Source organism: Pan paniscus, chromosome 1 (assembly GCF_029289425.2).
Source record: "Pan paniscus chromosome 1, NHGRI_mPanPan1-v2.0_pri, whole genome shotgun sequence".
Lineage (NCBI taxonomy): Eukaryota > Metazoa > Chordata > Mammalia > Primates > Hominidae > Pan > Pan paniscus.
The window spans coordinates 88,781,652-88,805,503 of record NC_073249.2 but is presented as its reverse complement, the minus strand read 5'-3'; the positions used below and the strand labels follow the sequence as shown (position 1 = coordinate 88,805,503).

Here is a 23,852-nt window from a genome sequence, read left to right as displayed (position 1 = left end):
GTGTTCTAAAGGCTCACACCTTCTGTGACAGGAATCTTGATTCCCATTCTTCTCAATCAAGACCTACCCTGAATGGATTTGGAGTAGTGTGGTATAATGGGAAAAATTCAAGCTTGGGGGCCAGGCAGATCCAGGTTTCAAACCCATCTCTGCCACTTCTTACCTCTGAGACCTTTGGCAAACATTTTGACTTAATTGAGCCTTAGTTTCCTCATCTATAAACTGGAGATACTAGCACCAACCTTCCAGAATTGTGTGGATTAAATAAAATCAAGGACATAGATTTTGTGAGCACAGGATACTTAGTCCAGTTCCTGGCACATAATGAACGCATTATGTAAATATAAGTTTCTCTTCCTTATTTCTTGACCACCATGAACCTAGCTCTAGTTTCTGGCCACTAGTCTCCATGACAACAACTGAGGAAGAGCACCCAAACAAGAAGAAGAAAAAGAATGTTTTGCCAAATATGTGAAGATATAATACCTATCACCAAAGACTTTAATAAGAATAATGAGACTCCACACTATGTGTAAAAATACAGCTTTTATTCTGAGACATTGACCTTCACTAGAGTGGGACCTGTGGCCCCAGCATGGCTGGAGAAGCAGTCCCAGGGCCTGAGTGACACCATTTCCCTTTCCTGAAATAGGAAGAAGTTATTCCAAAGGAAAAAGGAGAGCCCAGAGAGATCTGTACAGGACCTCTCTTGCACATGGTGACTGGAGGCAGAGGGTGGGGAGCTGGAGAGGAGTCCAGTCCCTCCAACAAATATTGAGGGCTTCAAAGAGCTCTTCCTGGACGTTTCTCTTAATCTGGATTTAAAAGGGACAGGAGGTATCTTAGGGTCCAAGAACATAACAGGAATGGGCAACTCTAGAAGTGTTTGTGTGTGGAAGGCCCTAACCTGGCCCTGTCCTCCCTGTCTCTACCTTTGGCTTTCATGAAGAGAGATTCACAGCTCAGAGGAAGGGAGGAATTTCTCCAGTCTTCACTTTAACAAACTCTTTTAAGTTTTCTGCCTACCTTATGTTCCCTTTGGCCAATGACCCACTCCCTGGGAACAAGATCTTGTTGACTTTCTTGGGAATCTCCTAAGAGATAAGTGCTTTGTGTCTGAGACAAGTTCAGGTAAACCAACCAAGGCAGTGCCTCCCACAGTCAAAGAGAGAAGCTGGAGGGCCAAAGCCTATAGAGTTGGGCACTACAGCTGCTCATGCTGCAGAGGAGACAGCTAGTCAGGAACCCTGGAGATTCAAGACAACTTACTGGTCCCCTTTGCCCAGGTCTGTGGTCCTAATCACAGTCCCTCACCTTTCCCAGGGTTAGCCTGTGTTTCAAATGCATATGACCTGCGCTGAGAGGACAACAGGGGTTCAGGAACCTGGGGTTCTCTGGGGGGCAGACTAAGACGACTCCGGGATCCAGACCCTTCTGCACCTTCAGATGGGAGCTCCAGGCAGCTAAGGGGCCGAGGAGAATGGGCAGAGATCATGCTACAAGGGGAGGTTCTGGGGATGAGGCAGTAATCCCCACCCTCAGTACAGGTCTGGGTTCGCCGAACTCCTTGAGCCTCAGTCCTTTGGCGGTCCCGGGCTAGGGCCACAGCAGCATCAAAGGAAAGACTACCCCCATTCCTCCAAGAGGATCGAGAAGCTCGGGACCCCCAGGCCCTTTCTCCAGGAGTCCCATCAAGCCGGCCAGGCCTCGGGCATGGATTTGCAGGTGCCACATGAATCTTGCTACACATTGCACTGGGCATCTTGGCAAACTGTGGCTTGGGGGGCACCACAGGCACAGAGCGGACCTGTTGGACCTGAACCAGAGTGGAAGCTAGACGCATGCCCACGCCACCCAGGCCAAGAGAACAGGGGCATAGACAGCCGTCTGGACTGGGCTGCCCCTCAGGCTCCATCTCCTCTGGCTGAGGTGGCTGTGGGGCTACCTCTTCCATCTCAGAAGAGTGAGGATTGCCCTCTTTGGCACAGTCAACCTCCAGGGACGCTACACCTGAACCTTCAGAGAGGGTGTCCTCTTCTAAATAGTACCCTCCAGCCCTCTGGTCTCCCTCAGCCTCTCCATCCCCACTCTCCCGTTCCTTGCTGACCTCCCCTGCTCCTCCTTCAGTTGCTGCTTCTGGGCTTCTGCTGTCTTCACCATCTCCCTGGTCTTTTCTTGCTTCATGGTACCCCTTCTCCCTCTGTCCTTTGTCCTCATCCTCTCTGACTCCCTCAGCCTCTTGTTTCTGTACAACTTCCCATTTCTCCTCAGCAACTTGATCTTCCTGGGCCCCTTGCTCTAGGTCCCTTCCAGCTTCTACCTGGGCTTCCTCTCTTTGTTCATCCTCTTCTCTCTCAATTTCTTTTTCCTTCTCATCTGTATACTCATCTCCTCCTGGTTCCTCCACACCTTTAGCCTCCATACTGTCAGCCTTCTTCTGACCTTTGGACTTCTCTTCCTTGGCCTCTGTCTCTTCCCTACTCCCTTCTCTCAATCTGACTTTTGTCTCTTGGCTTCCCCCAGCCTCCCCTCTATCCTCACTGGCCTTTCCAGCCTCCACCTTGGTCTCTGGACTTCCCTCTGCCTCTTCCCTGATGTCTAGCCTGCCTCCAGGCTCAGCCTGCTTGTCCTCCCCAACTTCCCAGCATGCCTGCTCTTCCCCACCCTGTCCCAGAGCCTGCCTTCCACATCCTGCTGCCTCTCCCTCCAGACTCCCTGAACCCTTCCAGATTGGGGGTTTAGGTCCCAGAAGGGGACTTAGGTCATCATAGGCACTCAGGAAAACTTCCTCCCCATTTTCCTCCTCAACTTCAGGCCTGGGGCCAGCGGAGTCCAGGGAACAGCAGCTGGGGGCCAAGACAAACTGTGCCTCATCCAGAGACAGGTCATCCAGGGGTGGCTCCACAGAGAACTCCTCCACCTGTAGGCACAGCATTGTGACTCAGGACCAGGAGGCCCTGTCCACCCTTGACTCCATGCCACCCCCAAACCCAGCACGGCTCTCCTTACCTGAGGCCCAACTCCCAGGAGCTCCTCCAGGTAGCCCATCCCAGGGTCGTCCTCCCCAGGGGAGAAGGCTGCTCCTGCTGCTTCTGCCTGGGCCACCTCCCCATCCTCTGCCCCCACCCACTCAGGTTCTGAGCTGCTTGAGTCCTCTAGGAAGGAGAAGGAGTCCTGCACCTCCTGGGACAGCGAGTCCTCCAGGGCAGGAGCCAAGTCGTCTGGGCCTGAGTCTGCCAGGGGACTTGAGGCTGGACTTGCTTCCAACTTTTCATCTGTTGGGGGAGAAGTAGTCCCAGGAATACAAAGGTCAAGCCCTGACCCTTTTCAGTGTGAGTCCTCCTAGCATTGATATAGCAGGGGCCCAGCACTCCCAGCATTGCTACTCTGCATGACTGATCCTTTCAGACCAATGTCCCTGGTTATTGGCTTGCTACCTTAATTGAGACCCTACCAGGTGCCAAGCACTGTGCTATGTATTTTACAATGCATTGGCATTTTTTCCTCCAAACTATTATGTGGGGTATTGTCCTCATTTTACATATGAGGAAACTGAGGCTCAGAGAGATTAAACAATTTGTCTAAGGTCATGTAATGAATAAGCAGTACAGCCAAAATTTGAACCCAAGTCTACTTAACTCTATAGCCCATGTTCTTACCCACTATCCTATCCTGCTTCAGGACTTCTCATGAGTGACACTTCAGGAACTGGAGTCAGAGCAAGGATCAGATCCTAGCTCTGCTACTTCTACCTAAATCAATTGCAAATTGATTAACCTAAGTCTCAGTTTCCACTGCTGTAACATAAGGCTAACAATACCTATGTCATAAGATTATGAGAAAATGAAACAAACCAATCCTGCAATCACAGCACTTGGACCTTTTTTTTTTTTTTTTTTTTTTGAGACGGAGTCTTGCTATGTCTCCCAGGCTGGAGTGCAGTGGCGCAATCTCAGCTCACTGCAACCTCCACCTCCTGGGTTCAACCAATTCTCCTGCCTCAGCCTTCTGAGTCTCTGGGATTACAGGCATGCCTCACCACGCACGCCTGGCTAATTTTTTTTTAATTTTTTTTAGTAGAGACGGGGTTTCACCATGTTGACCAGGCTGGTCTCGAACTCCTGACCTCCAGTGATCCACCCTCCTCAGCTTCCCAAAGTGTTGGGATTACAGGTGTGAGCCACCGTGCCTGGCCTAGCACTTGGTACTTAATAAACTGTTTTTTGTGTTTTTTTTTTTAATTTGAGACAGAGTTTTGCTCTTGTCGCCCAGGCTAGAGTGCAGTGGCGTGATCTCGGCTCGCTGCAGCCTCTGCCTCCTGGGTTCAAGCGATTCTCCTGCCTCAGCCTCCCAAGGAGCTGGGACCGCAGGCATCTGCCACCATACCTGGCCAGTTTTTTGCATTTTTAGTAGAGATGGGGTTTCGCCATGTTGGGCAGGCTGGTCTCGAACTCCTGACCTCAGATGATCTGCCTGCCTAGGCATCCCAAAGTGCTGGGATTATAGGCATGAGCCACGGCGCCCGGCTGGTACTTAAACTCTTGCTAAATGTTAGCTGGTAGTATTGATGTTACTATTATTGTTACCCATCCATTATATATTCCCACATTTGTCCTTAGTAATCCCTGCTGTATGTTTCTGACACAGGCCCCTATTCTGGGGTACATCAATGTTCTGAAGGCTGCTAGAGATCTCCTCTCCATAGATTTCACATAGCCTGATAATATTACTGGATTTCCCTAATCCTGAATCTAGGGAGGCAGCTGAAGGTAACCACCCCAAAGCCCAAGGGCTGAGGCCTCTGCCCTTCCTAGGGTGGATCTTCCAGCATCAGAGCTTCAGCCTAGAGTTCCAGTCCCCTTTCCTAGTCTTGGTCAATCAATGGGTCCTCACCTGGGGGGCCAGGGCCAAGGCCAGGGCCAGGGCCAGGGCCAGAGGCAGGGCTTGGCCGGTGCTGTAGAGCAGGGCACTCAAGGCCACGGGTGAGCCTGGCCAAGGAAACGTTAGAGATGATGTTCGGGGGCACACTGAGGATAGAGGTGATGTGTAGCGGGAGGTTGACATTGTAGGGGTCTGAGATGTGGACACCAGCACAGCGTTCTGCACGGCTGCTGCCCCCAGCCCGGATGGCTGACCGCCCAGCTCGTGGTGTGCCTGGTTCAGAGTTTGTGCCACCCAATGCTTCTGCCTCAGGCTCCTGTTCACCCTCTGCTGCCTCTATAGAATCGTTCTCCAAGCTCTCAGGCAGCAATGGGCTTGGCCGGGGGCTGCTGGGCCCCACCAGCCCCTCTGGCTCTGTGGAGGAAAAAGAGGGCCAGGTAGGCAATGGCCTAAACTCCAAGGGGCCTAGACATCTCAAGAAGGCTCTGGAGAATGCTCTCTGCTTTCTCAGGCCTGAAAGCAACGATAGCCTGGAAGGCACCAGGCCCAGCTTCTTTTGATCACTACTGCAAACTTTTCACCCAGCCAGTAGGTCAAAGATCACCTCACCTTCACATACCTAGGGAACTCCCTTCCTTCCCTGCAGATACAGTCACTGGCCATTGTCACCACCACCACCACCACCACCACCACCACCACCACCACCACCACCACCACCACCACCACCACCACCACCACCACCACATACCCATGCTGTCCCATCCCATACGAACACTCATCAACAAACTCATAGATTAGACAATGAACTCACCGTAGCATTCAGCTACATTTACAATGTGGCTGGTATATAATAGGCACTCATTAAATATTTTTTGAAATTATTGAACACAGTTGGCTGCATGTACACACAAGCCCACGCTGGTCACATAGCACACACACATACACACAGAAATGCACCCCTATACTCACCATCACTGGCCCCAGCTGCAGCACTCAGTGAGTCCATGCTTTTGGCTGGCCGCAGTGTCCCCTTGTTGGATTTATCCTCTGTAAGACAGGGATGTGTGTAGAGCCAGGGCCTTGTGCACCCTCAGCAGAGCTCCCCCGATCTCCCCAGACTTACCCCTGTCCTCAGCCCCCCGTGGAAGTTTACGCTTAGTCTCATGGCCAGAGCGACCTAAATTGAAGATAGACCTCCACTTCCTGACCTTCAAAGACCCCTTCCTCCTACAAAGAATGGAGGGGCATAATTGGAGGTTGGAACATGATGGTCAGTGCAGGGGAGGAAGGCCCAGGAAGGAGGCCTTACTTGTGCTCTGCAATCTCGATGATAGTATGGTAGGGCCGCATCTGTGGGGGTCCATCACCAGCTTGCAGTATGCTAGGCAGGTGATAAGGCAGTGGCCTGGGCATAAGGTCCTCGGGGCTGCCTGATGCCCGGGTCCCTGGAAGCGATCGCCATCCACTCTCCACCTCACCACCTGGGAAAAGAAAAGGAATTGGCCAGCCAGGAACAGAGCCAAGAGAGGGACCTCAGGCACCCAATCCTTCATCACCCCTCGCCAACTACCAGGTTAGGGATATATTCAGAAGCCCCTGAAGACAGTGCCTCCATGTCCATCACCTCAAAAGAGTGCCCTCATGGACAAAGAGGGCTGGGAGATCCCAGGACGTTGGCCTGGTGGGCTGGGGGTGGATATGAGCCATCACTAGCCTTGGGAGCCAGGATGGTGACTCAGAGGTCAAGCCATGCCCTAGACTGACAGCAGAAGAAGTCTTCTCAAGTCCTGACTGCACAATTATCTCCCCAGGGTTCTCTCCATGTGGCCACTACCAACATCCCTGTATGAGACTCAACTGAAGTAGGTGATCTTCAAGGCTCTCTGTAACTAACTTGACTCCCCAACAGTGGGATATGTGGAGGGCAGGAAGGACACTGACCAGAGAGGGCAGCACCCCCAAAGAGCTGGTCCACGTGTGTGAGGATGAACTCCACGACGATGGATTGTACCCGCACCTCCATGAAGGCCGCTGTCCCATTGAAGCCTGAGGCCTCTATGTCCTTAGACCTGTGGAAATGTGGAATTATTCTCCCCCTCAGCCCCACCAAACTTCCCAATCCAGATTCTCCCTGAAAATACCTTATTCTCTCTCTCTCTCTCGAATGACCTTAACCCCTTCTCTACCTCTTAAATTGTATGCATAATTCTTCCAATTCTCAAATACCACTTGAAGACTTCTAGGAAGGAAGCCTTCTTGGACACCCTCCTCAGGATTAATCTCTATTTCCTTTGCACACCAGGGTGTCTAGTTTATAATGAATTTTATAATGAATTACAGGACTTCTCATAGTCTGTCTTGGACCACAGTGAGTGATATGCACAGTGAGCGCAGCCAACAGACTGCAAGACGTTTTGCTCAACAAACATTTGGCATGAGGCCGGACAGAGTGGCTCACACCTGTAATCCTAGCACTTGCACAGGGAGGAGGTGGGTGGATCACCTGAGGTCAGGAGTTCAAGATCAGCCTGACCAACATGGTGAAACCCCTTCTCTCTACTAAAAATACAAAAATTAGCCAGGCATGGTGGCTCATGCCTGTAATCCCAGCTACTCAGGAGGCTGAGGCACGAGAATCACTTGAACCCAGGAAGCGGAGTTTGCAGTGAGTTGAGATCGCACCGCTGCTCTCCAGCCTGGGCAACAGAGCAAGACTCTGTCTCAAAAACAAACAAAAAGTTGACATGGAACTATTATGTTCCAGTCCCTGAGCTCAGTGACACACTGTAGGAAAACACAAAAGTCCTGTCTTTTAGGGACTTTATTTGATCACAGAGAAGGGACTAAAATAGATGGGGCCCATCCGACCCAACATGATCTTGAACCTTCTTTTCTCACTGGGCTTTGTGAGCCCTACACCCTTCTCCAGTGTACCCACACAGTCACACCTCATCCTGGGAGCAGCCTCCCAAAGGCCAGTGTCTCACAGGATCCCCATACACTGCTCACACAGGCACCTACCTCAGCAGGTTGGGAGCCCACACGATGGCCAGGTTGCGAGCATGCATGTTGGTCTGGGCACTGAATGAGGCCATGTGTACCAAGTGCCTCATGAGGAACTCCAGGGTCCTGCAGAAAGCGGGGGCAGGGATCACACAGGGAATGCCCAGGGCGGGCATTAGGGCTGGGACCTGGGAGCAGTAGGACCCAGTTAAGGCTCCAGGCAGCGAGTGAATGAGTTGTCTCAGGTTGCTGGGCAGATATGGAGTGTCACATACCTGTAGTTTGGGACAGGGAGTTCTCGAAGCACCTCTAGGATCTTGACCAAGCGCTCAGGTTCCAATTGCACTCCTACAGCCTCCTGATTGAGAAGAGTGCAAGAAGCAGGAATCAGTGACCCAGCAATGCCCCTGCTTACTCCCCAGAGCTCCTAACCAAGTTCTCAGGAACAATGTGCACTGGACTCTGTGCTACCCCATCCTACATCATCTGCGGTGCACTGACTTGGTAGAGAGAGCCCAGAATTGGGGTCCACGAAGATGGCAGCTGAATTTTGGTTATGCCACTTAATAGCTTTTGTGAACTTGGCAACTCGCTGCCTTACCATCCTCCATCCGTAGAGCTCTGGTACTGGGATACTTCAGTGGTGCCACTCTGTGGGTGCCCCAGGGACCACAGAGTTATTTCAGTGTGTCCAGGAAAGCTGTCCCCCACCCCAACCTAGCCGGTGTGGACTGAGCAGGGTGCTGCTAGGATTTAGGGTCTCTCAGTGCTCTTATGCTCAATAAAGTGCAACTTATTTTTAAAGTGTTACTCAATTCAAAATAGCATATTTTTCATGTGTTTTCGCATTTAAAAGATGTTCAGGCTGGGCACAGTGGCTCACACCTGTAACACCAGCACTTTGGGAGCTGAGTTGGGAGGATTTCTTAAGCTTAGGAGCTTGAGACCAGCGTAGGCAACACAGCAAGACCTTGTCTCTACTAAAAATTTTAAAAATCAGCCAGGCATGGTGGTGCACGCCTGTAGTCCCATCTACTCAGGAGGCTGAGGTAGGAGGATCACTTGAGCCTGGGAGATTGAGGTTGCAGTGAGCTGTGATCACACCACTGCACTCCGGCCTGGGTGACCGAAGGAGACCCTGTCTCAAAAAACAAAAAACAGGCTGGGCGCAGGGGCTCATGCCTGTAATTCCAACACTTTGGGAGGCTGAGGTGGGTGAATCACTTGAGGTCAGGGATTCAAGACCAGCCTGGCCAACATGGTGAAACCCTGTCTCTACCAAAAATACAAAAAATTGGCCAGGCATTGTGGCGGGCTCTCCAGCTACTCGGGAGGCTGAGGCAGGAGAATCACTTGAACCTGGGAGGCGGAGGTTGCAGTGAGCCAAGATTGCACCACTATACTCCAGCCTGGGCAACAGAGTGAGACTCCATCTTAAAATATAAAATAAAATAAAATAAAATAATAAAATAAAATAAAATAAATATATAAAATATAAAAAATATAAAAAATAAAATAAAATAAAATACCAAAGATGTTCAGTGCATAATTAGAGTGAATGGAGAGGTATCCTTGAAAAAATTTTACTTCTAAAAAGTATTCTGATTCTCTTAAGTGTAGGGAAGCTCTGGTCTACGTGCTTTCCAAGGCCCTTCCAGCTACAACAATCTGACCTCTACCTCCCCAAGTCTCACCACTGTGCTGTGTGCAATCTTCAGGCCTTAGGGAGAAAGAAGGACATAGCAGAGAGAGAGTGAAGAGAAAAGGAATGGGGGAGGACAAAGGTAGTAGGGGCTAGGAGATTTGGGGAGGAGGGGTCTTTTCCCCGGTAAGTTTTTCTGTGGTCTCTGTCATTCAGGATCGCTAGGACTCTGGCTAGTATGTGGCACACTTGGGATGTCAAAGCCAGACTGTCCACCTCTGAGCCCTGTCTTCCACCCCTCCGCCTCTCAACTCACAGCAAACTTGTCGTAGAGCCGGTAAGTGAGCAGGGGATCCGGCAGTTCTCTGAAATAGGCCTTGCACAGGGAGGAGACGCAGTGAATGTCTTGGAGGTAAACATCCCGATGCAGGTCTGGCTTCCGCTCTGACTCAAATTCCTGCCTGGGGAGGCGCAGTGTGGTCAGGAGTGGTAGGGGTTGGGGTGATGTGGGGAGAGGTGGGTCCCTATAGAGATGGGTCCCGGCATGGTCGTGGGTCAACATGTGTTGGACTTGGAAGGAGAATGTTGGGACACGTACACATGTAAGCCAGTAAGTATAAGGTATTGCATATGTTGACATGTAGATGTGAATGTGAGGATGGGTACATGTACAGGTAAGTGGATCTATGCATGAACAGGGATATGTTAGGGATGTAGCTGTAGATATGTGTAGCAGTACAAGGGTCTGTAAGAGTCAGTAGGGTATGGTCCTAAATCTGTGCCACTGGGTACATGTAAAAATGGATGGGTATAACTCTTAGAAAGAAACGTAAGTGTAAATCTTTATGTCCTAGGATTAGGCAACAGTTTCTTAGATATGATACTAAAAGCACAAGCAAACAAAGAAATGGATACATTGAACATCAAAATTAAAAACATTTGTAGCCAAAAGTCACCATTAAAAAAGTGAAGACAACCCACAAAATGGGAGTAATATTTGCAAACAATATATCTGATTGAGGGTCTAGTATTCCAAACATATAAAGAACTCTTGTAATTCAATGACTAGAAAGACAAATAAGCTATTTTTTTTTTTTTTTGAGACAGAGTCTCACTCTGTCGCCCAGACTGGCATGCAGTGGCACGATCTCTGCTCAGTGCAGCCTCCGCCTCCCAGGTTCAAGTGATTCTCCTGCCTCAGCCTCCTGAGTAGCTGGACTACAGGCACCCACCACCATGCCCGGCTAAACAAATAAGCCAAATTTTTAAACAGGCAAAGTCAGCACCATAGGAAAGGGGGAAAAAATGGGCAAAGGGTTTGAATAAACATGGTATTGCTCCAAAGAAGATATGCGAGTAGACAATAAGCACAGGAAAAGATGTTCAGCATCATTACCTATTACAGAAATGCAAATATAGGCCAGGGGAGGCGGCTCATGCCTGTAATCCCCACTACTCAGAAGGCTGAGGTAGGAGGATCGCTTGAGCCTAGGAGGTAGAGGCTGCAGTGAGCCATGACCATGCCACTGCACTCTAGCTTGGGTGACAGAGTGAGACCCAGTCTCAAAAAAAGAACAGAAAAAGAACAAAAGTAACTCAAATATAAATCACTTTGAAATATCAGTTTACGTTTACAGGGATGGCTATAATAAAAAAGGTAGGCCGGGCGCAGTGGCTCATGCCTGTAATCCCAACACGTTGGGAGGCTGAGCCAGGTGGATCACCTGAGGTCTGGAGTTCGAGACCAGCCTGACCAACATGGTGAAACCCTGTCTCCACTAAAAATACAAAACTGTGGGCTGGGCGTGGTGGCTTACACCTTTAATCCCAGCACTTCGGGAGGCCAAGGCAGGCAGATCACCTGAGGTCGAGAGTTCAAGACCAGCCTGACCAACATGGAGAAACCCTGTCTCTACTAAAAATACAAAATTAGCCAGGCATGGTGGCGCTTGCCTGTAATCCCAGCTACTCAGGAGGCTGAGGCAGGAGAATCGCTTGAACCCGCAAGGTGGAGGTTGTGGTGAGCCAAGATCACGACACTGCACTCCAGCCTGGGCAACAAGAGTGAAACTCCATCTCAAAAAAAAAAATTAACCGGGAGTGGTGACATGTGCCTGTAATCCCAGCTACTCGGGAGGCTGAGGCAGGAGAATTGCTTGAACCTAGGAGTCAGAGGCTGCAGTGAGCTCAGATCACGCCACTGCACTACAGCCTGGGCAGCAGAGCAAGACTCCATCCCAAAAAATAAATAAATAAATAAATACACAGGCCAGGGCGTGGTGGCTCATGCCTGTAATCCCAACACTTTGAGAGGCTAAGGCAGGCAGATCACTTGAGGTCAGGAGTTCAAGAGCAGCCTGGCTAACATAGTGAAACCCCATCTCTACTAAAGATACAAAAATTAGCTGGGTGTGGTGGTACATGCCTGTAGTCCCAACTACTCGGGAGGCTGAGGCAGGAGAATCACTTGAACCCAGGAGGCAGAGGTTGCAATGAGCCAAGATCGCGACACTGCACTCCACCCTGGGCAACAGAGGGAGACTCTGTCTCAAAAAAAAAAAAAATTGAAAAAAAAATATTAAGACCAGCCTGGCCGACATAGTGAAACCCCATTTCTACTAAAAATACAAAAATTAGCCAGGCATGGTGGTGTGCATCTGTAGTCCCAGCTACTCAGGAGGCCGAGGCAGGAGACACTTGAACCCAGGAGGCAGAGGTTGCAATGAGCCAAAATTGCGCCACTGCACTCCAGCCTGGGCAACAGAGTGAGACTCTATCTCAAAAAAAAAAAAAAAAGAAATGTCCTGGAATTAGATAGTGATGATTATTGTACTTCGTCACTATCTAAAGTAAATATACCATGTGAATAGTATGTGAATACACTAAAAACAACGGAGTTATACATTTTTAAATGGTGAATTTTTTGATATGTAAATTATATCTAAGTTTTTTGTTTTTTGTTTTGAAATGGAGTCTCACTCTGTCACCCAGGCTGGAGTGCAGTGGCGCAATCTTGGCTCACTGCAACCTCTGCCTCCTGGGTTGGAGCAATTCTCCTGCCTCAGCCTCCCAAGGAGCTGGGATTACAGGTGTGTGCCACCACACCCAGCTAATTTTTGTATTTTTAGTAGAGACGGGGTTTCACCACGTTGGCCAGGCTGGTCTTGAACTCCTGACCTCAGGTGATCCACCCACTTCAGCCTCCCAGAGTGCTGAGATTACAAGCGTGAGCCACCGCGCCTGGCTCAAGTTTTTTGTTTTTTTCTTTTTTAAGCCGTGTGTGTGTGTGGGAATGGTGTGAGAAGTTTTTTGTTTGTTTTTTTTTAAGCCGGGTGTGTGTGTGGGAATGGTGTATGTGAGAGTGGAGTTTGTGTGTGTGTGTGCTAAGTTAGGGGAGGGACCATGGTCTCCACCTTCCCTGAGGAGTTGTTAGAGCACCTCCCTAGGACCTTACCTAGTATCTGTGTTTCCTTCTCCCCACTGCCTCTCACTCCCCATCTCTGCTGTCCTCAGCAACTCTTACTGTGACCTTCTGGCTCCCTGGCCTCCCAGTCACAGAGCCCTCCCACTCTGTTTGACTCACCGAAGCTTCTGGATGTTGGAGGAGACCCCTGAGAGGCGGTAGATCCCATCCACCACTCCATACTCCTCCACAAATTCTGCACAGCTCTTTAGCACCTGGGGCACTGGGGACACAGACGGGGCAGAGACATAGAAATCAGAGGATCTGGGTGGTCAGAGACTGCACTGGGTCTGAGAAATGGAATTTCTCAGAGAAGGGAATTTGGGGAGACCACAACGAGCAAAGCTCATGGAATAAAAACTTGTCAGAACAATTCTTACAGATCATCAGCTTCAACCTGCCAACCCCTCTACAGTATCTCTGCTTAGTGGGTCCTAAAGGTCCTGGGAGCTCACTGCCTCTCCAAACTACCCAATCAGCTCTTTGTTAGAAAGTTCTGCCTTTGTTAAAGTGAAATTTGTCAGGCTGGGTGCAGTGGCTCACCCCTGTAAGCCAGCACCTTGGGAGGCCAAGGCGGGTGAGTTGCTTGAGCCCAGGAGTTCAAGATCAGACTGAGTAACATGCTGAAACTCTGTCTCTACAAAAAATACAAACACAAATGGGGTGTGGTGGTACATGCCTGTAGTTTCAGCTACTCAGGAGGCTGATATGGGAGGATCACCTGAGCCCAGGAGGCAAGGGCTGCAGGAAGCCGCACTCTGGCCTGCTGGGTAACAGAGTGAGACCCTGTCTCAAAAAAAAAAAAGAAAGAGAAAGAAAGAAATTTATCTCTCTTGGGCCAGGTGCGGTGTCTCATGCCTGTAATCCCAACACTTTGGGAGGCTGAGGTGGGTGAATCGCCTGAGGTCAGGAGTTTGAGACCAGCCTGACCAACATGGTGAAACCCCATCTCTACTAAAAACTACAAAAACTACCTGGGCATGGTGGCACATGCCTGTAATCCCAGCTACTTGGGAGGCTGAGGCAGGAGAATCACTTGAACCGGGAGGTGGAGGTTTCAGTGAGCTGAGATCACGCCACTGCACTCTAATCTGGGTAACAAGAGTGAAACTCCATCTCAAAAAAAAAAAAAAAAGGAAAGGAAAGAAACTTGTCTGTAATTACTAGTTATTTTTAAAGGGGCAACAATCTGGTTGGTAGGGGAGGCAGAGTCAAGGACTTTTTTTTTTTTTTTTTTTTTTTTTTGAGACAGAGTCTCACTCTGTTGCCCAGGCTGGAGTGCAGTGGCGCGATCTTTCCTTACTGCAACCTCCGCCTCCCGGGTTCAAGCGAGTCTCCTGCCTCAGCCTCTCGAGTAGCTGGAATTACAGACGCCCGCCGCTACGTCTCTAGCTAATTTTTTTGTATTTTTAGTAGAGACAGGGTTTCACCATGTTGGCCAGGCTGGTCTTGAACTCCTGACCTCATAGTTCGCCCGCCTCGGCCTCCCAAAGTGCTGGGATTACTGGCGTGAGCCACCGAGCCTGGCCAAGGACTTATCTTAAAAGTGCATTTACTTAACACTCTACATAAGGTGAAGGAACATTAGTTGTCCCAACCCAAATGGAACAGGACTGTTTGGGATTATTTTGAAGCACACCCTCTGGTAAGAAAGCTCATGGCTATTAGTTCTTTGTTGTTGTTGGGTTCTGTTTGTTTGTTTGTTTGTTTGTTTGAGATGGAGTCTCACTCTGTTTCCCAGACTGGAGTGCAGTGGCACAGTCTTGGCTCACTGCAACCTCCACCTCCCAGGTTCAAGCAATTTTCCTGCCTCAGCCTCCCAAGTAGCTGGAATTACAGACACGTGCCACCACGCCCAGCTAATTTTTGTATTTTTAGTAGAGACTGGGTTTCACCATGTTGGCCAGGCTGGTCTCGTACTCCTGACCTCAGGTGAGCCTCCCAAAGTGCTGGGATTACAGGCGTGAGCCACCGCGCCTGACCTGCTTTATATATGTTCTATCATTTAATCTTAAAAATTAGATATTCTGAATGACAGATCTTTGGCAATCAAATACAAGAATATCTGAAAAAAAAACTTTAAAAATTAGATATTCTAGTACCCATTTTACAGATAAGAAAACTGAGGGTCAAAGAAGTACTGAGTGCCCAGCAGCACCCAGCTAGAGCCATGACTCAAATCAAGGGTGCAAAACCTGACTATCTTTCCCAACCCTAGGCCCCCTCCTGTTACTAGACTGTAAGCTTTTTAAGGACAAAATCTAAGTGTGATTCATCTTGGTATTCCTTATATTATCTGACATGGTGTCTCATACATGATAGATCCTCAAAAATGGCCAGGCGTGGTGGCTCACGCCTGTAATCCCAGCACTTTGGGAGGCCAAAGCAGGTGGATCATCTGAGGTCAGGAGTTCGAGACCAGCCTGGCCAACATGCTGAAACCCCGTCTCCACTAAAAATACAAAAATTAGCCGGGCGTGGCAGTGCACGCCTATAATTCCAGCTACTTGGGAGGCTGAGGCAGGAGAATTGCTTGAACCCAGGAGGTGGAGGTTGCAATGAGCCAAGATTGTGCCACTGTACTCCAGCTTTAATGACAGAGCAAGACCCAGTCTTTAAAAACAACAACAACAAAAAAAACCCATGTATTGAAACCCATCTCCACAAGGCCACGTAGTTATCTTTCCAAAGCACTTCCCTACTTTAGATCCTTTGCCTCGCATACACCCCACTCTGCCCCACTTTAATCCCCATTGCTTACCTTACAAATACGAAATAAAATACAAACTCCTCAACCTGGTATATAAGACCCTTCACAAATCAGGTCCAGACACCATTTCAGCCACAGCTCCAGACAATTCCTTGACAAATCCTATGATGCAACCCTTTGCTAGTCCATTAACAAGCCTTGGTAGCATCACTCATATGATTCCCTTGCCTGGAATTACTCTCCCTCTGACTCTGCCTGGTGAACTTCTATGCATTCCTTAAGACACATCTTAGGCCAGGTGCGGTGGCTCACACCTGTAATCCCACCACTTTGGTAGGCCGAGGTGGGCAGATCACTTGAGGTTTAGAGTTTGAGACCAGCCTGGCCAACATGGCAAAACCCCGTCTCTACTAAAAATATAAAAATTAGCCTGGTGTGGTGGCATGTGTCTGTAGTCCCAGCTACTTGGGTGGCTGAGGCAAAAGAATTGCTTGAATCTGGGAGGTAGTTGTTGCAGTGAGCTGAGATTGCACCACTGCACTCCAGCCTGGGGGACAGAGTGAGATTCCGTGTGAAAAAAAAAAAAGAAAAAAAGCACATCTTAAACATAACCTCCAATTCCAAACCTTTTTTCTTATATCTATATTATAATTCACCACAGTCTTTGTTCTTTTTTTTTTGAGACGGAGTTTCGCTCTTGTTGCCCAGGCTGGAGTGCAGTGGCACAATCTCGGCTCACCACAACCTCCGCCCCCCAGGTTCAAGCGATTCTCCTGCCTCAGCCTCCCTAGTAGCTGGGATTACAGGCATGTGCCGCCATGCCCAGCTAATTTTGTATTTTTAGTAGAGTCGGGGTTTCCCCATGTTGGTCAGGCTGTCTCGAACTCCCGACCTCAGGTGATCTGCCCACCTCAGCCTCTTAAAGTGCTGGGATTACAGGCGTGAGCCACTGCACCCAGCCATTCATGTTTGTATTATAGCACTTCTTGCAGTTTGTTATGATTAGTTTATTTTGTATTGATACCTCCTGACATATAATAACATCCTCCCAGCATCTGGCACAATGTTGAAACAGAGCAGATGCTCAATGAATGTTTGTGAAATTGTTGCGGGAAGTCAGGGACCCCAAATGGAGGGACCGGCTGAAGCCATGGCAGAAGAACGTGGATTGTGAAGATTTTATGGACATTTATTAGTTCCCCAAATTAATACTTTTGTAATTTCTTATGCCTGTCTTTACTGCAATCTCTAAACATAAATTGTAAAGATTTCATGGACACTTATCACTTCCCCAATCAATATCCTTGTGATTTCCTATGCCTGTCTTTACTTTAGTCTCTTAATCCTGTCAGCCAAGAAGGATGTATATCGTCTCAGGACCCCGTAATAATTGCGTTAACTACACAAATTGTACAGCATGTGTTTTTGAGCAATATGAAATGTGGGCACCCTGAAAAAAGAACAGGATAACATCAATTGTTCAGGGAATAAGAGAGATAACCTTAAACTCTGACTGCCGGTGAGCCGGGCAGAACAGAGCCATATTTCTCTTCTTTCAAAAGCAAATGGGAGAAATATCGCTGAATTCTTTTTCTCAGCATGGGATATTCCTGAGAAAGAGAATGCGCACTTAGGGGTAGGTCTCTGAACGCCCCCCACCGGGGCGTACCTGTCTCTTATGGTCGAGATTGCAGAGGTGAAATAAACTCCAGTCTCCCATAGCACTCCCAGGCTTATTAGGAAGAGGAAACTCCCGCCTAATAAATTTTGGTCAGACCGGTTGATCTCAAAACCTGTCTCCTGATAAGATGTTATCAATGACAGTGGTGCTCAAAACTTCATTAGCAATTTTAATTTCGCTTTGGTCCTTTGGTCCTGTGATCTCGCCCTGCCTCCACTTGCCTTGTGATATTCTGTTACCCTGTTAAGTACTTGATGTCTGTCACCCATACCTATTCGTATACTCCCTCCCCTTTTGAAACTCTCTAATAAAAACTTGCTGGTTTTTGTGGCTTGTGGGGCATCACGGATCCTACCAATGTGTGATGTCTCCCCTGGATGCCCAGGTTTAACATTTCTCTCTTTTGTACTCTGTCCTTTTATTTCTCAAGCCAGCCGACGCTTAGGAAAACAGGAAAGAACCTACGTGATTATCGGGGCAGTTCCCCCGATATGAAATGACTCAGTGAATTAATCAATTATGAGAATCAATAACATCCCTTGGAGATTTAACAGAGAATATTGCCAGTGACAGAATACTGGGTCCTATTAACTAGGACTCATCAGAGCAATTCGTCTCACATATCAGTGTCAGAAAAAGCTGTGTTTGGCATGGCAGCTCATGCCTGTAATCCCAACAGTTTGGGAGGTCAAGGCAGGTAGATCACTTGAGATCAGGAGTTCAAGAACAGCCTGGGTAGCATAGCAAGACCTCATCTCTACAAAAAACAAAAAATTAGCAGGGCATGGTGGCTCACACCTGTAGTCCCAGCTACTCAGGAGGCTAAAGCAGGAGATTGCTTGAGCGCAGGAGTTTGAGGCTGCAGTGAGTGATGATGGCACCATTGCACACCAGCCTCGGCAACAGAGTAAGACAAGAAAGAAAGAAAGAAAGAAAGAAAGAAAGAAAGAAAGAAAGAAAGAAAGAAAGAAAGAAAGAAAGAAAGAAAGAAAGAAAGAAAGAGGAAGGAGAGAAAAGAAGAGAAAAGAGAGAGGAAGGAAGGAAGGGAGGGAGGGAAGGAAGAGAAAAGGAAAGGAAGGGAAGGGAAGGGGGAAAAAGCTGTGGTTCTCCTAAACCATCTAACTTTTTTTCCTTATGGGCCCATGAGTCTTGCACTTGATTATGTTTATTTATTTATTTATTTTGAGTTGGGGTGCGTTCAAGCAGTTCTGGTGCCTCAGCCTCCTGAGTAGCCAGGACTACAGGTGCACGCCACCATGCCCTGCTAATTTTTATGTTATTTAGTAGGGATGGGGTCTCACCATGTTGGCCAGGCTGGCCTCGAACTCCTGACCACAAGTGATCTGCCCGCCTCGGCCTCCTAAAGTGCTGGGATTACAGGCGTGAGCCACTGGGCCTGGCCTATGTTTACCTCTTTAACCACTAGGAGGCTCAGAGCCCACCTCTAAGAACCATACAGAACAATGTAATATGCATTTCTGGGTGCTGATCTTTCTCTTCCTCTTGTTTTTCCTTCAACCCAATTCCTTCAATCATTTATTCTAATTTTTTGTAAAGTTTTAGGTTTTGAAAGTCATTCCAAGCTCTTTGTTGAATAAAGTATGACAGAAATATGGAATGAAGAAAATAATCAATAAATTCATCAATCCCAATCTTTCCTTTTTCTTTTTTCTTTTTCTTTTTTCTTTTTTCTTTTTTTTTTTTTTTTTGAGACGGAGTTTCACTCTTGTTGCCCAGGCTGGAGAGTGCAATGGCGCCATCTCGGTTCACTGCAACCTCCGCCTCCCAGATTCAAGAGATTCTCCTGCCTCAGCCTCCCAAGTAGCTAGGATTACAGGCACCCACCACTCTGCCCGGCTAATTTTTATATTTCTAGTAGAGACAGAGTTTCTCCATGTTGGTCAGGCTGGTCTCAAACTCCCGACCTCAGGTGATCCGCCCACTTTGGCTTCCCAAAGTGTTGGGATTACAGGCGTGAGCCACTGCACCCGGCCCCTTATTTATTTATTTATTTATTTATTTATTTATTTATTTATTTGAGACAGAGTCTCACTTTGTTGCCCAGGCTGGAGTGCAGTGGTGCAGTCTTGGCTCACTGCAGCCTCAGCCTCCCGAGTAGCTGGGACTACAGGCGCACACCACCATGTCCAGCTAATTTTTGTATTTTTAGTAGAGACGGAATCTCACCATGTTGGCCGGGCTGGCCTCAAACTCCTGACCTCAAGTGATCCACCCGCCTTGGCCTCCCAAAGTGCTGGGATTACAGGCGTGAGCCACCATGCTCAGCCAACCAAAATCTTTCAACTCTCCTCATACGACCTGGCTTCCAGACCCTTCATCCTCCTGCACACCACAGCCAGGAGTTGGGTGGGATTAGGGAAGCATCTAGTGTGCAAAATTTAAGGAAGCACTTATTCTCAGGGCCATGCAGATGCCAACCATGCCCATGCACGGTCTTGAGTACCTCCTTGAGAATGAGGCATCTAGGGGCCTGGCGTGGTGGCTCATACCTGTAATCCCAGCACTTTGGGAGGCCGAGGCGAGTGGAACACCTGAGCTCAGGAGTTCAAGACTAGCCTGGCCAACATGGCAAAACCCCGTCTCCACTAAAAAGTACAAAAATTAGCCAGGCGTGGTGGTGCCTGTAGTCCCAGCTACTCGGGAGGCTGAGGCAGGGAGAATTGCTTGAACCCTGGAGGTCGAGGTTGCAGTAAGCCAAGATGGTTGTGCTGCACTCCAGCCTGGGTGACAGAGCAAGACTGCATCTCACAAAAAAAAAAAAAAAAAAAAAAAAAAAAAAAGGCACCTAGGGCAATTGTACGACACTGAAAGTGAGTGCTTCCTTAAATTTTGCACCCTAGTCATGTCTCTTGCCTCATCTTAGTCTCAGTCCTACAGTTCACCATCCATCGTTTCAGTACCTACTCCCATTTTCTAGGATCCCACTGACCTCAGGTTCCCAGCATTGAATGCAGAGATAGGGCAGGCCCCTCCTTGTCTGAGCTGCTGCTGTACTCTCGGGTGCCTAATGATAAGCCAACTCTTTTGACTCATAAATAGTCTGCTGTCACCTAAACCACCAGGTTTTTGTCACATGAGCAGCATACAAACCAGGTCTTCTCTATCCTATCCTTCTCTGCTGATTTTGAACCTCCAGAGTCCTTTAAAGGGGACACTCAAAAGCCTAAGGAGTCACAGCCATAGAAGAACTGGGTCAAGGAGATGGGGGAAGAGACAACAGGGTCACAGAGATGGGGGAGTTAGGGAGATAGAGATCAGAGAGATGAGATCAGAGATAAAACCTACAGACAGGATTGGAGCGATGAAGTCAAAGGGATGGAGACATCGAGGAAATGAGAGTAGGGTCAGGGAGGAAGGCCCAAAGCTTAGGGACCTGAGAATTAGAAACCTGAACAATCGGCCAGGTGCGGTGGCTCACGCCTGTAATCCCAGCACTTTGGGAGGCCAAGGCGGGTGGATCATGAGGTCAGTGATGGAGACCAGCCTGGCCAACATGGTGAAACCCTGTCTCTACTAAAAATACAAAAATTAGCTGGGTGTGGTGGTGCCTGCCTGTAATCCCAGCTACTCTGGAGGCTGAGGCAGGAGAACTGCTTGAACCTGGGAGGCAGAGGTTGCAGTGAGCCGAGATCACCCCACTACACTCCAGCCTGGGACAGAGCAAGACTCCATCTCAAAAAAGAAAGAAAGAAAGAAAGAAACCTGAACAATCTATCAAAGATTAGGAAAAGAAAGAATTCAGTACATACAGGGCTTAGGGAAGGAAGAGACCCATGTGGGGGCAAAGAGCTGGAGAGAGGGCTGAGATGGAGCAAGGCTGTGGGGATGGGGGAGACCAGCGTGATCAGGGAGGATAAATTAAGCGAAAACAAAGATCTCTCTGCTTTCATTTTTTTGTGGATGTTGGATTAAAGAGAGGAACCATCACCAACCTCTCTCTGTCCTTCCTTCCACTTTCCACCTCTCTGTACCAGGAAGACCTGAGGGATAGGGAAGGAGCCACCACTGCTACTCTGGTGCCCAAGATCAACCCACCCTTGGGTTCTGGTGAGGTTCTGGTCTCCTGCTCTCGGATTCACCTAGGATCAGGATTCAGCAATCAGATGTCTGTCCCCTCTAGAGAGTGTGCCCCTTCCCTGCTAGGAATCCAGGAAGAGGCCGGGAGGGTTATAGGAGCAGGGTCTGGGCTGGCTATGGGTTCAGCATTTCAAGATAAAGTTGGTTGGTGGACCACAAAAAAGGGCAGTACCAGGAAAGGCTGAACTGAGGGTTTGCATTGAGCTGGGAGGAGAACATCATCCCCAATTAAATCTCATAATCCTTGGCTAAGAATCATAGCTCTTGAGAGGAGTCCCTTAGAAAGGAGTAAGCCCTGCACTGATAGCTGTGCCACCTCCACTCTGCCCAGTGAGAAGAGGAAGGCTCAAATAAGCTCGCTTCAGCTGTTTAACACTCTTCCTTGGGGTCTGGGCTTTCCCTTAACCAAGGGCAATGGGGATAGGGGTCATCTCACTGGAGGAGAAAAGGGGAAGGAGGTGTCTGGGGACGCAGGGGCGGGGCTAAGAGCAGGAAATGATCTGGGAACCACCATCACCCTCCCTCCGCTGCAAGCACCACAGCCCAGAGCAGAGGAGGGGACAAAGAGGAAATGACAGATTGGGGTGGGGTGGAATGGGGTGGAGTGGGGAAAGAATTATGCCTTTCTCTAGGAGGAGCTTGAAGTGCCAAAAACAAGCTGGGCTGGGCAGCCAGGGTGCCTGGGTTCAATTTCAAATTGAATCAAGAAATGATTTTGAGTGGCTGCTCCATGCCAGGCCCTGTTGTGAACCTGATATTGTCCCTGGTCCTTCTGGCTTCAAAGCCCACTCTAAGGTAACCCAGGGAGGGAGCTGGGTGAGCTCCACAGACAGCTCCACACCCACCCTCCTTTGCACCCTCCACCTCCAGCTTCAAGCCAGGCCTCACACCCTCTCTTTCATTCTTCCCCATTTCAGCAGCTTCTCCCCTTGCCCCCCACTTTGAACCTGTTTCTCTTCTGCACAGGGACAACAAGAGAATCACAAAGACTAGGGGCAGAGGCTGTTTCCAGCTCGACATCATCCCCTGCGGCCCAGCAAGGCTGCAGTGGGAACAGAGCCCATGACCTTGTCCTTGGGTGTTCTCCAGCCAGGAAACCACCCGCCTCAAGGGCCATCTTGAGACCCTTCTGGGGCCATTTCCCTGTCTCCTTTCATTCGGACCTAAGGATAATCATTTCCCCTTCAGCCACTCCTCTCCTGACCCTGTCGCCTCACCCTCCCTCTCCTGTTCCCAGTCACCTGCCCGCTGTTTCATCCACTCCTCCTTGTGGATGAAACATCCTCCCCCTCACTGCTACCTGGGTACTCACATTCTCATCCCCTCAGCCACCCCATCCCCAGAAAGTTACACAAGGGAGCCGCCCTGCCTTCTTCACTGAGCCACATTTCCTGTCTTGCCCACTTACAGTTCTCTTGAATGGTGACCCCAGGCCACTGCCCCTTCCCCAGGAGCACCGGAAACTGCTTCTGCCCTTCAGGCTGGATCGGGCTGCAGATGCCCAGTGCCTCCCCACCCACCCTGCAGAAGCTGAGCCGGCCTCCTTACCCTCCTGGCCTGAGTGCTGCAGGTGCTCCTGCAAGTCGCACCCAAAAACCCGCTCCTTTGCGCTGCCCTTCTTCTTTCCTTTCTGCCGAGACTTCATGGCCAGAGCCCCAGGGCACTGGCCCGGTCACCTCTATCCCCCAAGACCTGTGCCCTACCAGTCCCCCATGGGATCCCAGCCAGCTGCTGGGCTTGGCCCGGCCCCAGGGGGGCAGGGCTCCCAATTGGGGGTGGAGGGTGGCCTGGGCAACGGGCAGCAGCTCCTGCCCCTGGGGCCCCGGCCACACGGAAGTGGCTGTTGAAGAGGAAGCTACCAGGACCCTGGCAAGAAATTGTGTCCTGTGTCTCGTGGCCCAGCCTGGCACTCGCCCTCCTCGCCCCGCTCAGCTTTAGGGGGCAGGAAGCAGTGCAGCTCCTTAACCCACTTCCTGTTAGAGCATCTTTGCAACCACAGGGCCTAGGGTGGGGGAGGTAGCTGACATTCACATCCTCACCCTTTGCTTGGACTTCATTCATTGGTCAGGGGAGGTGATGTCAGAGCCCTGGGGTGGGGTGATGGCGTCTGTGGTGTGAGCAGGTGACCGACTCCCTTAGAGACCAGAATTCTTGGGTCCAAGGTAGAGACCTGGGGCTTGCCTGGGAGCAAGTTGACACAGGGCTGTAAAAAGCACACTCACAAGGGAGGATGCCTGGGTTCTGCCTCTGATGGATCTAGCACCTCAGTCAAATCACATTACTTCACTGAGCCTCAGTTTCCACACCTAGGAAAATGAAGGGAGCAGACTAGAGGACCTTTAAATCCTCCCACCTCTAAGAGTCTGTAAAACTC

The 23,852-nt window shown here is 49.4% G+C and overlaps 1 protein-coding gene across 2 annotated transcripts; it reads right to left on the bottom strand.

Moving 5' to 3' along the window:
• Positions 1–533: 533 nt before the first annotated feature.
• Positions 534–23,391, bottom strand: ARHGAP30 (Rho GTPase activating protein 30). Of its 2 annotated transcripts, none has more exons than XM_003811855.6 (12): positions 23,027–23,391; positions 13,110–13,212; positions 9,843–9,987; positions 8,160–8,242; positions 7,903–8,010; positions 6,823–6,950; positions 6,191–6,362; positions 6,005–6,108; positions 5,851–5,928; positions 4,894–5,295; positions 3,010–3,275; positions 534–2,920 (listed from the first exon to the last, which is right to left on the bottom strand). In XM_003811855.6, exons 1-12 carry the CDS (start codon positions 23,121–23,123, stop codon positions 1,301–1,303), a joined length of 3,306 nt encoding a protein of 1,101 aa, XP_003811903.1. In that variant the 5' UTR covers positions 23,124–23,391; the 3' UTR covers positions 534–1,300. The 2 variants fall into 2 exon arrangements, with proteins under 2 accessions (XP_003811903.1, XP_008962496.1); XM_008964248.4 differs by having other exon boundaries at positions 3,181–3,275; positions 23,027–23,382.
• Positions 23,392–23,852: the final 461 nt, after the last annotated feature.

Excerpts from the sequence above, each read along its gene's own strand:
- ARHGAP30 (XM_003811855.6), bottom strand. The coding sequence starts at position 23,123 with ATGAAGTCTCGGCAGAAAGGAAAGAAGAAGGGCAGCGCAAAGGAGCGG. Across the intron at positions 13,213-23,026 it reads GCAGCACTCAGGCCAGGAGG|TGCCCCAGGTGCTAAAGAGC; the intron begins GTAAGGAGGCCG and ends CTGTGTCCCCAG. Across the intron at positions 6,363-6,822 it reads TGGGGGTGCTGCCCTCTCTG|GTGGTGAGGTGGAGAGTGGA; the intron begins GTCAGTGTCCTT and ends TTCTTTTCCCAG.